This window comes from Lepidochelys olivacea (assembly GCF_965140295.1).
Source record: "Lepidochelys olivacea isolate rLepOli2 genome assembly, chromosome: 5".
NCBI classification, from domain to species: domain Eukaryota; kingdom Metazoa; phylum Chordata; order Testudines; family Cheloniidae; genus Lepidochelys; species Lepidochelys olivacea.
The window spans coordinates 86450213-86465625 of record NC_140415.1 but is presented as its reverse complement, the minus strand read 5'-3'; the positions used below and the strand labels follow the sequence as shown (position 1 = coordinate 86465625).

Below are 15413 nucleotides of genomic sequence, written 5' to 3'. Positions count from 1 at the left end.
AGCTACCAAGTAGTGACCCTCCGGCACTGGCATTCCCTAGCTCAGGATCCTTGATCAAATCTGAGGACCTCTCTAAACAGAGACATGAGGATGGTATGTGTAAATGTCCCCATAAGAAGCAGGATGAATAGTCTTGTAAGTTCTTGACGAAAACGACTGCTTCTCCCCTCCTCTCCCATCTAGTCAGACTCAACACCCATGTAGGGGTGTGTCTGAAGCTCACGGGAGCATGTATCTGCACTGACCATACCAAAAGCAAAGAGCACGCTGAAATATTGGACTGACCCCCTGTACCTCTTACCCATGCATATGCTTACAACCATTCCTGAATCGACGGTCTCAGAACAGAGGCCAGAACAACCACCATTGCAAGCCAGGGTCCCTCCATCTGGCAGCATGGTTTTTGAATAGACAAAGAGATTAGAGAGATCGTGCTCAGAAGAGGTCCAAACCATCCTTAACAGCAGGAAACCCTCTACAGTCATCAGTGATTAGACAATGGTATAGAGAGTACACGTACAAAGTTTACGGACGATACCAAGCTGAGAGGGGTTGCAGGTACTTTGGAGGGTAGGATTAAAATTTAAAATGTTCTGGACAAATGGCCTAAAGTAAATAGGATGAAATTCAATAAGGACAAATGCTAAGTACTCAGCTTAGGAAGGAACAATCAGTTGCATACATACAAAATAGGAAATGACTGCCTACGAAGGAGTACTGCAGAAAGAGATTTGGAGGTCATTGTGGATCACAGGCTAAATATGTGTTAGCAGTGTAACACCGTTGCAAAAAATGTAAACATCATTCTGGGATGTATTAGCAGGAATGTTATAAGCAAGACACGGGAAGTAATTTTTCCTCTATACTCCGTGCTGATCAGGCCTCAACTGGAGTATTGTGTCCAGTTCTGGGTGCCACATTTCAGAAAAGATGTGGACAAACTGGAGAAAGTCCAGAGAAGAGCAACAAAAATGATTAAAGGTCTAGAAAACGTGACCTCTGAGGAAAGATTTTAAAAATTGAGTTTGTTTAGTCTGTAAAAGATATGTCCTTAAAGACATTTGGTCTATCTATTCATTCCTTGTGAGTATATTTAGCAGGTATTAACTTCTTCCATCCTCTGGTGGTGAGCTGCTCGGTTTTCACGCATCCTACAACTGTGAGATTCTTAAAAGGTATTATCAGAATCTCTCTCTCTCTCTCACACACACACACACACGCGCGCACACACACACACACTCTTATGAAAACCTACATCTCTCTAGAACCTGAACCTGGTTCTCTCAGCCCACCATTCAAGCATTCAGACATGGTGGACCCTTCCCTATACAGTGTTTCACAGAGACAGTCCCCTTCAGATTCCATCTGAGGTTCATCCAAAGGTTCCCTCTGAATTTCACTTGAATCAAAATTGCCTATTTTATTCTACAAATCCCACAGTAACAGGTATGTGTGCAGAGTTCTCATCTATTTGTAAAGGACAAAGTCCTTTAGGAAGTTGCTGAGACTATTGGTTTCCATCACCGAGAGAATGAAAGGAGAAGCAGTCTCTTTGCAAAAACTCTGTAAATGGACTTTGGACTGCATCCTCCTTGGCTATGGGATTATGAACGCCCCTTCACTACAGAGTGTCAGGGCTCACCCATCCAGAGCACAAGCTACCTCAGTGCCTTCCCTGCAAAGAACTCGTCTCATAAATATTTAGACTGGCACCCTGGGGCTCGAGTCACATTTTTATTGGACATCAAGCCCTTGTTCAAGCTTCACCATCTGATGCCTACTTTTTGTCCTGTGATCTATGGCACAGCATATTTGCTTGCACCCTCCTCCTCCAGTGAGTCCTGCTTGGGAATCCACTGCAGTGAATACCCATAGGGAACAGCACTCAAAGAAGAAAGTAAGGTTACTTATCTTAACAGTAACTGGAGTTCTCTGAGATGTGTGGTCCCTATGGGTACTGCACAACCCACCCTCCTTCCACTCTTCTCACATCCTCTCTTGATTCAGGGTAGAGTTAGGAACTGGAGAGGTGGTCAAACTGTGCCACCCCTTAATGCCCTTGATTCAGAGCACAAGGTGGTGTAGGGTGCAGGCCTGGATCAATGGACCTTGCTACTGAAAAATCTTCTGGTCTCTGGGGCAAAAATACCATTAGGGACTATGCAGCTTGAGCGTCAGTTACTGTAAGGTAAGTAACCTTCCTTTCTGAGAGGCTGCTCACTACTGCTGAGAATACTTTACACTGTTGCCAACTTTTTTCTGGGAATGATATAGGTTGCTTTTTGTGACATTCCGTTTCTAATAATTAATGCTGTGTAAATATTTATTCCAAGTTAAATGAAGTTGGCAAGGTTGCAGCAAACAGTATTTATTCTAAAACTGTACTAAAATTATCTCAAGTTTATCATAAGAAAAAACAATTTATCTTAATGCGATAGCTATGTGAATAGTATATTAATGGCACAGATTATTGCAAGCTAAAATAAATATATGAAATAATTTAATACTTATATTTCTATCTCTTTAGAATTGCTACAATATATTGGTAACCATATAGTTCCTACATAGATGCTATAAATGGTCACTTAACTTGTTTTAATGAATTACAAAAATAAGACTTTTAACTGTTAAATACTGCTAGTTACAGTTTGGTACTTTGTCAGATAGCAAAAGTAAGATCTCTCACAACCATAACGTGAGGAAGACTTGGCGATATTAACCAGTGTCAAGTGGTTTGTGCTGGCAATTATTTGTTTTTGGTGGCAGGTTCCATAAAGAAAGAATAAACCACTGAAGAGAGAGACAGAGAAAGGAGCAGAAGTAGATTGCTAGTCCTCACTGATCACTCTAAGGAGAACCTTCCATACTGCTCCTTCTTTGCATCTGACCCTAGTGGCGTTGTACTGAAAAGGAACATCACAAGAGTGCTTTTCTTGTTGGCATGCTACACCCATATTTGATGAGCACTTCTCAAGTGATGCTGCACTTACTGATAGTTTGAGAAGTTACTTGAACTCCAGCATAGGCATGGAGAACAGAGAAAATACATAAACACACTACTACAGAAACAGCTGTTGACCAACAAATGCTCATGGCTGCTTCTTATCCTGCTTGTGGGTGTGAGAGGCATCCTTCATATTGGCCTCTGATTAGTTAAGCATCTGACAAATATTGATGCCTTGTTAATAGGAGATATAGGCATGGCTCTAATTAACTTTCCTTTGATGACTGAATTGAGCTTTTAAAACAGGTGAGTTGTGCTTTCAGGAAGTTAAATTGACAAGAAATTCTGACATTTCAAAAAATTTCATTCCAAATCTGAGCAAAAATCTGAAAGTTCAAAATTTCCCACAAATTGAAAGTTCAGAAAAGTTTCAGTTCAGCAGCGTTTTGATTCAAGAAATGTTTGAACTTTTTTATATTATATTTTATATGTAGGATCATGGAAATGTAGGGCTGGCAGGGACCTAGAAAGGTCACCCTAATCTGCTTCCCATGTTGAGGAGGACCAAGTTTATACCTAAACCATCCCAGACGTGTAATACAGAATATAATATTTTAATGTTAAAGTAGAAACTAAATGATTTCAGACAACACTATTGAAATGCAACTTTTGGATCTTTTTCTGTCAATTTTGTTAAAATGGATATGTTCTTACAAAACACTTTTATTTTGATAAAACTGCATTTTTGCTGAAAATCTGTTGGGCAAAAATTTGACCAGCTTGTTTAGTTTCAGATTATTTGGCAGCATAGCAACTGATCACAGGACCATAGTTTTTCTTTTCAGCATTGTAGTAGTGTGTTTCCTAGATAATTTAAAGCAATTAGTACAGTAATTTGGCCTATTCAGAAAGAGGTGCACTATAATACAAGCTACATTATAACGTGTCTAACATTGTTAAATAATCATACAAGTATTAAATAAAAAAAATAAGGAATACTTGTATTAAAATAAAACATTGAACTACATTGGGTTATAAATAGAATAAAAGACATTTTTCTGCACACTAGCTTAATCCTGTTTGTATCTATATACAGAAAGCATCGAAACAACGTGGGACCTAGCAAACCCATTTCTCAGCCCCGAAGAAATATTGTAGGGTGCAGAATACAGCATGGATGGAAAGAAGGGAGTGGACCTGTAACACAATGGAAGGGGACAGTTCTTGATCAGGTTCCTGTAAACCCTTCTCTCTACCTTATTAAGTATGATGGATTTGATTGTGTCTATGGACTAGAACTGCACAAAGATGAAAGAGTGTCAGCGCTTGAAGTCCTTCCAGACAGAGTTGGTAAGTGCTTTTTGACGCATGTGCATATGATATTGCATGCTCTGGACAGGATGCTGGATGGAGCTGCTGCATTGCATTTTGTCAAGTCTGTGGACTTTTATTAGTAAATGTTCTCCCTATTTTGGAGTGAGGAGGAAATTTTACTCTCACAAATTAAATAACTTATCTTTATATTACATGGAGTGCTATAGAAGTTCAGTACTGTAAATTGTCAGTCATCTAATCGGCATGTTTATATATGATATAATATTGATCAACCTTATTCACAGCCAAGATTGCTCTCTCAAAAGCTTATGTAGTGCTTAGACTGATATTTCTGCTAAATGCTAATTTGTTGATGCTGAGTGAGAGTTCACATTTTACAGTTCAATTTCATGAGGATTTTCTTTGCTGTACTCCATATTCTATGGTCCTGTATTAAGTGTTTCTCATATGCCTTTCCTGAGAAGTAATAAAAATAAAGTGAAATTTCTTTAAAAATGAAATAATTGAATTAATGTGTTTTGTTTTCAATAGCTCAGTCTGAATTTTTAAAACATGTAGGATGTCTGAAACATTTATTAAAGTTCAGAATTCATGCAAATTGTCACTGACTCTCAAACTAGATCAGTTTTTTTTATTGGCTGCAAGGAGTTAGCAGTGCTTCAAGAAGAAAAAAATTCAGTGACAGTAGAAAACTCTTAAGGCTATTTTATGATCAGTCCTCACCCCTTTTGCTAAAAGTTTATTTTTAATAGAAACAAAGATGTTGTGGCATCTGCTCTGTAACCCACAATCGGTTTTCCTTAGTGTTTCTAATTATACTTTTCTGTAGTGTGAGTGCAGTGAGTTAGGGCTTGTCTACACATAAAAATTAATCTGGAATACAGTAGGGTGTGAGTTTAAAGTGGATTAATTTCCTGATTAGCTCCATGTGTGAATGCTCTTGTTCCAGAATAAGTGTATCCACACATGGAATTTAACCGGGAATAGCTATTCTAGAATAATTGACAATGTCGACAAGCCCTTAGTTAATAATCATAGCTAGAATTCCACATCTTTGTAATCTGGATATACCCAGAGAATAAAAATATCTACCAGTTAAATCATTTAATTGTCTATTTTGTAAAGAAAACAATTTGAATGAAGCCCTTTTTATGATTTTTATGGAAGATGTAGTATGCAGGCTTCCAAGAGGTCCTGAATTTTATGCAATATTGTGTACGTATTTCAGCTTCTTCTCGAATCAGTGATGCCCACCTGGCAGACACAATGATTGGCAAAGCTGTGGAACATATGTTTGAAACAGAGGATGGCTCAAAAGATGAGTGGAGGGGGATGGTCTTGGCTCGAGCTCCTATAATGAACACGTGGTTTTATATTACTTATGAGAAGGATCCTGTCTTGTACATGTATCAGCTCTTAGATGACTATAAAGAAGGTGACCTCCGCATTATGCCTGATTCCAGTAAGTACGCTAGTACGTTTTTTTTCCTTCTAAAACTAAAATGAGAGCTCAGTTTCCATAGACATTGGGTTTGTTTGTTTACTGAAATGAAAGAGCTGACAAACTGCAAGAACTGCAAAAGATTCATATGATCTTAATATTAGGGATGACTCCTAAATGGTGGTAATCTGAAACAAGGATAAAATGGTTATTGTATTAGCTTATACTAACACCATCCACTTTTTCCATGTGTATAGGTATTCTCCCTCAAAAATATTGGTTTAATCATAGCACAATTTTGATGGGGAAGCAAAATGAGGCTTTTTTTGTTCCATTGTGTTACCTTTTAACTAAATATAACAGATCATAAGGGTGAAAGTGAAACTAGATGAATTCATGTACACTAATTAAACATTGTGTGTGTTTGGGGGAGGGGAGGAGGGAGAAATAAGTGTTCATTTTAAAATGAAACAATGCATGTAGGAAAACACGTGTAGTCCTTGACAGTCTGTGTATCTAAACCAGATATACAGCAAGTGTAACAAAGGAATTTGGAATTTCTTTCAAAGGATTTTGCACAAATTAGAATCATTGTCACCCAATTAAACACTGTTTTCTTAAATGATCATATCAGGACATGGGAATTTTGGTTGATAACTCTTAAAGACTTCTGGTATGTGTGTTTCTGAGTCAGTAGCACTATAGGAAAGATGGTAAGGGAAAACAATGTGTGTGCACATGTGCCATTCAAACATTATAATACACAATGAAATGAGCATACATGCACACACATCGTGAAGGTTTTTCCCTAAATTTAATTTTCAGCCCTGTAAATGTAGATGAGAACAACCAGTTTGTTTGCAAGTTGGTATGATAAAAAGAATGTAATAGAATTCTTTAAACATCTCTAAAAGACTTGAATGTTAGTTCATTAAAAATTACCCTTGTCTTAATATTATTCCCTTTTTGATTAAATTTCACTTTACACTGCCCCCACTTTGTGCTCTGTGTGGTGCAGATTTCGTATTGACCATGTCTGTTACAGGAGTTATTCAAGGGGAGGCTGGAGGTTTTGAGAGACGGATTTTTGAAATCCAGGAAGGTAGAGGGGCGATTGTGTGTCTTGGATTTTTTTTTTTTTTTTAAATTCAGGTGGCAATTGAAGCTTTTGGCACTAGGGAAAAGGAGAAGCGGGGGTTGTATCTCGTCTCCCTCTTGGCCAGGAATAGAGTTTACTTTGTATAAACTTTGGGGGGAAAGAGATTGTCTCCCTCACTTCATTGTAGCATATTATACCCCTACATCCAGCTATGATTATTAAGCATATTAGCTCAGCATTTCTGCTAAAATGATCAGCAATGAAACTATTAGTTTGATTTTTTTTTCCCTTTTCCTCCCTTGGCTGCTCTGTGGATTTGGCGAGGGGAAGGAGCGTCAGATGGGTACTAGAAGATTTCTCTTCCATTAACTGAAGGAGAGAAGTGCTGAATCTTTAAAAATGAGACAGAGGAAAAACAAAAATCAGTGTTTTAAATAGTCTGAATAAAAATGACATACCCCCACCTTCAGTGAATGAGGTTCTTGATTCTTGTGCTGTTATATTAATAGTAGATCTCCAGGTATTCACAGTGTCTTCCAGGGTAGAAAATATTGAATTACAAATCTAGAAAACAAACAGGAAAATTCCTTTAAAAAAAAAATAAAAACAAAAAGTTTTCAAGAGTGGACCGCTTTACCCAGGTGAATGAATTGTGAGAGATGCTTTGACTTTATAATGGGTTGTTCATTTAGTTGCTGAAGTCCTTGATGGATGAAGCTTTCTATAAACATTATTGCTGGAATCCATTCATTGGGTTCTTAACTATGTGGTACAGTTATTAGTAGACAATATCACACCAGTGTCATTATACCTGAACAACCAGGATATACTCAAGGTTACAGCCTATGGCTCTTTGGAGTGATATGCTAATTGTCAGATCAACCCAGCTTCTCCATCTGGCAGTGGGGGAAAAAAACCTGTGTGCCACCAGCATGAATCACGGACGATGGAAGCTGTAATTGTACCTGTTCCCAAACAAGTCAGTGGTACTGTTTCAGAAATGGGGTCATGAATCAATAAATCTGTGTTCTACCAAAAGCAATTTTAAATGTCCCTGGTCCTTTTTTCTGTTTCAGGGCAGGAAAGGATCCCAGCTCTGACAAATGGCTTTTTATTGGACTGAGGCCATGGTTTTGTGTCTTCCCTTCCCTCCCTCCTTTACGCCCCCCTTCCCCCCACCCCACCTCATAGCTGAGGAGACAAGGTGTATATACTTTTCATAGTTACAGATTGAGTTAATGAGTTCTGATACTCTGATCTCCTGGGCTTGATGTTGGAGCCTCTTGTACTTGTCACTGTGTTTCCAGGAACAGTCAGTCTTCCTGAGGTTTGGAAACTTCACTTACCATACTTATCCTCCACTACCCAAAAGACCCACACAAGCTCAAAAACAACCTCTGCCTCATCTGACTTAGAGCCATTGATACTCCATGCTACAGGGCCCCTGTGACCACTTACTGACACCTCCTGCTGTCCATATTGGGGGGGGGGGGCCTCAGGACCAGTACCACCCTGCAGAGTCTATCAAATTTACTAGGGAGTCACCCCTTGCCTCATCTCTAAGGAAATGTTCCGATCAGGGATGCTGGAACAATATGTGTAGTCGGGGTGCTGAGAGCCATTGAATCAAACTGTAACCTTGTATATGATGGAAACCATTTCAAGCCAGGGGGTGCAGCATCACTCCCTGCACTCCTAATTCTTGCACCTATTTGCTCTGATCTACCTCTGGATCTGACATAGGAGGAAGAATACTATGTGCTGGTTTCACCAGAACCAGGAAGACTGCTATCATCTTCCCCAGATGAAGCGGTTGCTTCTACATCTCCATACATACATTCTCTCTTTCTTCCCCCACCCCCCCGCCGCAATGACTTCAGGAAGAGGAATTTCGAGGACCTTCTCTGCAGAGTCGCTGGAGAGCTTCATGTTCCCCTCGAGGAGATCCAGGATTCCCAGAGCAAACTCTTAATCATGCTGTACCTCTCCGGACCCAAGAGAATAGCTCTCTCTGTTAACAAAACTATACTGGAGCAAGCTAGCACAGTTTGGCCACCTCTGCTACCTGTGCTCCTACCCTCAAAGGGGCAGAGAAGCATTGTTATGTGCTGGCTAAAGATGCAGAATTTTTGTTGTCTCATCTAGCTCCTAATTCGTTGTTGGTCCATGCCATCTCTGAAAGGACCAGACAGCAACATGCCAGGTCTACTCCTGCAGACAAGGAGGATAAACACCTGGATCTACTGGGAAAAAAGTTCTTCTCATCATCCAGCCTCCTGTTCAGAATAGCCAGTTACCAGGCATTGCTGGCTAAATACGATTCCCTAAACTATGGCAAGTTTGTGAAGTTTACTGACAGAGCTCATTTCCTACCTCTGATGTACAAAAGCAGACTGATAGCCAGGACCACCCTCCAATCTGCAGTCAGTGCCACTGATACCTCTTCTAGAGTTATGGCAACTGCTGTTGTCATGTGCAGGGAGTCATGGCTCCTTGCATCAGTTCCTTATGAGTCTACTTGGCAGCAATCAGTACATACCATTCACCTTCTCAAGACTACTGAGGTTTCGCACACCCACTGACTAATAGATTCTGGAAAGGCTTGGTAAGAACCTTCCCGCCTACTCAGGGGCTTGTGCCCCAGTGGAACCTGAATCTTGTTCTCTCAGTGCTAACAAGACTCCCCTTTGAGCCTTTAGCTACTTGCTCCATGTCCTTCCGCTCCATGAATGTTGCCTTTCTTGTAACCATCACATCAGCAAGAAATGTTGGGAAATTTGGAGCAATGATGGCTGCCCCTCCATACACTGTATTCCATAAGGATAAGGTTTCCTTACATCTGTGCTCCAGATTCATCCCTAAAGTAGTTTTGGAATTTGACCTTAACCAGTCCATTAATTTACCTGTGTTGTTCCCAAAACCACATGCTTCCGCAGATTCCACTCCCTCGATGTTTGATGAGCCTTGGCTTTCTACCTGCAGAGAACAAAATCAATCAGGAAATCCCTGTGACTATTTGTCTCTGTATCAACAACAGTCAGAGGGCAGGCCGCCTCCACCCAGAGAATCTCCAAATGGATATCTGGCTGCATTCTACTCTGTCAGCTCTCAAACCCCTCCCCTTTCACGCTGGGGCTAAGAGTTCATTCCACCAGAGCGCAATCAACAACGGTAGCATCTCTTCAGGAGGTACCCTCCTGGACACTTGTAAAGCAGCTATGTGGAGTTCCATTCACCCATTTGTAAGACTGGTGCAGGATTATTCTGCTGATGCCTCCTGTGGGAAAACGGTAGTCCGCTCAGCCATACCGGCCACATCCTCGCACCTTCCTCCTGTTTAGGTACTGTTTGTCCATCACCCACAGTGGACTACAATAGGGACCATCACACGAATAAGAAAAGACTTATCTGTAACGGTAGGTTCTTAAGATGTGTGGTCACTATCTGTATTCCTCTTCCACCCTCGTTCCCCTCTGCTTCAGATCTTATCTGATTCATGGTGGAGAAGGAACTGTTGAGGTGAGCCAGGGCACATACACAGACACTACTTCAAATTCTCTGGCTCCAGACACATAGTCTCCATGCGTAACCCACAGTGGAATACAGACAGGAACCACACATCTCAAAGAACTTCCTCATTTGTTACTTTGCTTTATGTGTATTTGCCTACACAGGAGCTAATAGATGCAGAAAGTCTAGGAGGCTAGTATAAGATTTCAGTTTCTTAAAATTCTGGTTGCAGTGTTACCTAAGTAAATTTTTTCCTGTAATTGTAAACTGTGGAACTGATGAACTCTGTTTGACTGAATAGACTACAACTTTTAAAATGTTCTTCTCAAACAATGTAATTCATCTCTTCTCACCATTCCTGATATTTAAATAAATTCTGAAGACATCTTTGCAGTTGTTACGTGGATCAAAAATCCTTAAACTCCTAACTAAACACATCTTATTTTTGTGTTACAGATGATTCGCCTCCAGCAGAACGGGAACCAGGTGAAGTTGTGGACAGCCTGGTAGGCAAACAAGTGGAATATGCCAAAGAAGATGGCTCTAAAAGGACTGGCATGGTCATTCATCAAGTTGAAGCCAAACCTTCTGTCTATTTCATCAAGTTTGATGATGATTTCCATATTTATGTCTATGATTTAGTGAAAACATCTTAGACATCATCGTGAACTTTTGCCAAACTTGTGGAACTATTAAATGTAAAATTTGTAGACACAAAGACTTGACTGCTTTCCAGTTTAATGAAAGCTTAAATGTCCCTGCGAACCCACAATCTCTGCCAACAAAACTGTTTTGTTCTGAATAATACAAACAAATTTGTGTGAACATGACACATTTTGTGAAAGGGAACTCCTTTTCTTGAAGGAAGTCACTATATTTTTGGGGAGAGGGAGTTAAAGTAAACAGCTGCAAATTCAAGCTGTGTAAAGTTGATCTAGTGTTGTAATCATTAATCTAAAAATTTTTTCATAGCCTTTAACTTTTTCTTCAACCTCGCACTCACCTGTTCAACTGCCACATGCAAGTGTAGTTTGATATTTTCAATATTGCCTTCTTATGTAACATTAAATCTAATTTCTTGGCTACTGGCAGTCCTTGTTTTCAGGGTTGGGGTTGAGATGATTTCAAAAAGAAGTAAATGGTTGGTTTGTGCAGTTTTAAGGAGTGCCTAACCCAAGTAACATCAATCTACTGTGTTTCTACACCTTATTTCAGGGTAGCTTTTTAAGAAATAGCAGTACATGGGAATATTTGTGCCTCTTAGTAGACACAAGACAGTACAACATCAAATGTTTGACTTGCACCTTTCAGTGAAAAGGCTTCAAACTATAAAAGGTTTAATCATCTATATAAACTGTTGATTAGAAAATGCAGGTTAATGGCCCACATTTACAAGTTGTAGGAACCAGTAAAACTAAACCAAACAAGGCTGCCTTCAATTCTAAATGTTGTATTTTTGTTATACACACGTCTTAACAAACCCAAGTGCGTGGTGCCACAACAGTCGTAACATTATGTTACTTCAGAAAGATCTTTAGACTACACATTGGCAATCAGTAGTCTCTCATTTAATATAAAAATTAGCAACCTGGATGTTTGTGTGTGGACTTAAAAGCCTAATAGTTTATCTGTTACATGTAAAGACAAAAACCTCATGAAAGAACAGTCCTCTTTCATTAAAGACTTATTTTAGAGAAGGAGAAGCATTTGTTGCCTTCTGCTCAGTCTGCTGCATTCCTTTTTTTTTTATTATTATTTTCTCCCAAGAAAACATCTTTCTTAGCTCTTCTTTCTGGCTTTTCTACGAGTGTCCGGACAAATCATCTACAGCTTAAACCTGTTGTCGCCTTTTGTGGTGTACGTTGTACTCGCTTTGAGGTATGCTGTTACGTGAATTTCATTCAATGAACACTAGAGTTCTGCATGCCAGTGGTGTACTAACTAATGAAAGCTATAGGCAGCCTCAGTGGTTGGTCATCTGCATTAGATTGTGGATGTAAATAGCAGCCCACAGCAGAAGAATCCTTTCACGGTTTTAATCTTGCAAGATAGTTGTAAACCAAGGTAGTTTTTTAAATTTGGCAGTTTTTAAAAGTAATCAGAATGGCAAAAATGGTCAGTTCAGCAACTAAATTGTCATGTCACATTAGGGCAGAGCTTTGCAAGTTTGAAAGCACTGCTTCACAGAAGGCTAGTATGTGAAGCCAGTTATCACTGTTGAGGGGAGGAACACCCAGATACCCAACCTTACACAGAAGACTAGAAAAAGGTGCTGTTAATCAGAGATCTGAGGCCCAGATGACCTCTACTATGGATGTCCTTGACATTGAAGATTCAGTGGTTTAAGCCCCTGTCTATCCATTTTTGCCTGACTTCATATTTTAGCCTTAAGGCTTGTGCCTCATTATGCTGTTGAATGGTAACAAATACTCACCATATAAATACAGTACCTTAATTCTTTGTCCATTGCTACTATTGCATTATGTCCAGTATTTCATCATGGGCAACCAAAGGCAGGCCATTGTCTTTCAGTGAATAGCTTCTCAATGCAGTCCTTAAGTACTAAGTACCTGAATCATAAATGTTCCTTGTGTTTTTGAACAAAGTGAGCAGATTTGCAACATAGTGTTTTCATCCTGCAGATCTGTTATGTGTTTTCTATTGACTCTTAAGAGTCCTGCATGTAAATCTCAAAGCTGAGCCTGGCTCCATGAGCCCAAGTTGATATTTGTGGCACAAGAATGAGTGAGTGTATTGATTATACACAGGATACGTGCATAACGTAGTACAGTGAATTTTGGGCTATACATCTGAGGAAAACAAAGTTTGTTTTGAAATATTTGAAGTTTAGGTCTACTGAAACATTTTTAGCATTAAAGGCTTGCATTTGTGGGTTTTCTGCAAGCCACTTTAATATACCACATAATCTGCCAATTAGTGGAGTATAATCTGTAATTTTTTATGGCCTTTTAAGTGTCCCCGTTGTCTGTTGCTTTGTTGGTTTTTGGATTGGGTTTTTTTGGTTTTGTTTTGTTTTTTGATAGCTTAAATCACCTTTTTTGTGGCTTGACACTAATTCCACTTCCTGCCCTTCTGCTTTGGGCTTTGTTTTAGGCTCATGTTTCAGATCTGCATGCAGTGCTTGCGTTACCCTGGTAACTAAATGTTGGTTCCTTGTTCTAGGGGTTCAACATTACTTTCCAAAATTATCATGGGGCTTGTCACAGCACAAGCCGGGATCTGTGTATAAAAGTTATTGGCCTTTCTCATTTACCTGCTGTAGTATTGTTGTATATTGTGTGTGCGTGTGTGCGTATGTGTGTGTGTATGATGTCAGGCTGCCATGTAAAATTTAAAAAAGAAAAAAAAATCTTAAATGCAGACCATCCTTTTTTGCATGCTTAGAAGGTAGAATGTTCAATGTAACAAACTAAAGTTGCATGTTAAAAATGTTTAGGTTTTTTGTTTTTGTTTTGTTTTATTTTGTGTTCAGTTTTTGTGAATTTGCTTATTGTGCTGTTTTAATGGATGTTAGTAGGACTAAATGCACCGGTGAGGCGAGCATAGTGCCAACAGAAGGTAATTTTCCAGTTGTATGTGTCACAGCATTTGAAGGGACCATGTATTCTGTTCACTAGTAAATAAAATCACAGTTGAATCTAAAACACCACATTTTTTCTTTTGAGTGCCAAACCCTAAATTAAGTTGAAATAGAAAACATAAAGACCTAAGTACATTGGGGAAAACCCTGTTAAACTTCACAAATCGCAATACATAAGTCTTTTTTTTTTTTCTTTTTTCAATTGATTCATTTTAAAACTGAAGGTTTCTTCGAGGACAGCAGCAATTACAATCAATACAGGGAAGGAGAATTATAGCTAAAACAGTTTCTTGTTCCTTTAAAATGCTGTGCTTTTTGTATTTTACATCATTAGTGCAATTTGGATGGTTCTTGGTATGTGTATAGTTCAAAGGTCTTCGTGTTCACATTTTAAAATTAGGTAATGACTTCATCTTTAGAGCTTGGTTTCATTATTTTTATTTTATTTTGAACAATGTAGACAGTTCCCTGTTCTCTGCATTTAGAAGTATAAACACTTTAAATCTGTTACTTAATTCTGTAAGTAATTTTTATAATTATGATGTAACTCTATCCTTAAAACATTTAAAATAAACCCTTTATGTGCAACTTATGACTGTAAATTTTGTTCTCACGAGCAAAATGTAGTGGTGTGGTCTAAAATTGTGAAGAAGCAGTTTCTTCAGTTTTATAATTAAAAAAGGACTTATTATTTTAACATTGAGCCATTTATACTGGTATAATAATTTGCCATTTGAAACCTCTTTGCTTGCTAAAACAAATCTTTCTTCTCTCTTTTGCCAAGTAGGTATGAATGTTGATAAGATGGCATTTAAAGTGGATGAAATCTGATTGAGGTGAAGCATAGTGCTTAAATTTACTTTCTCAAAACACTGTGTAAGGGAATTCTGCACATGCATGAAGGAGCCTGTAAATTATTGTATTTTCAGTGCACGTTATAGTTTGCACTCTTAAAAGCAGTGACTCAGAAATTGTGAACTCCAGAAGCATTTGTCAGTTTGTAGACACTTACTTCCATGCCTGCTTTGAATCAACATTCATAATTAAATAACAAAACAAAACTTGAATTTATATTTCACTCACAACACAAAAAAGACTGAAAATTGGAGGTTTGAAACTGCTTCAATTATAGGCATAATATGTTTCACCTCAGCTTTATGAAGATGGGTAAGTATTATTCCCACTGTATACGTGAAGACAATATTTTTAAAAAATAGGGTGCCTAAAGGTAAGCTTGTAAGCCCATCTTTAGACACCTAAAATAAGTGGTCTGATGTTTTTCAAATGTGCTGAGCATACAGGAATGCGTTTTGAAGTCAGTGAGAGCTGTTGGGTACTCAGCGCTTTGGGCATCCAAATATTTGGCTTGATTTTCAAAAGGATGAACTTTTCATACCAAGCTAATTAAGAGGCTAGCCCAAGGTCACACAGCAAATTAGCTGCAGCACTGGGAATTGCACCCAGATTCTTCTGATTCCATCCT

General features: G+C 38.8%; 1 protein-coding gene across 10 annotated transcripts in view; it reads left to right on the top strand.

The window, feature by feature from the left end:
- The window catches only part of SPIN1 (spindlin 1), a 109927-nt gene extending 95933 nt beyond the window's left edge, over nucleotides 1-13994 (top strand). For all 10 annotated transcript variants that reach the window (XM_084629288.1, XM_084629281.1, XM_084629279.1 and 7 more), the window contains 3 exons: nucleotides 4041-4294; nucleotides 5508-5741; nucleotides 10786-13994. In XM_084629288.1, coding sequence (XP_084485414.1) covers nucleotides 4041-4294; nucleotides 5508-5741; nucleotides 10786-10985 — 688 coding nt within the window. In that variant the 3' untranslated portion in view covers nucleotides 10986-13994. The remainder of the gene's footprint in view (nucleotides 1-4040; nucleotides 4295-5507; nucleotides 5742-10785) is intronic.
- The last annotated feature ends 1419 nt before the right edge of the window (nucleotides 13995-15413 follow it).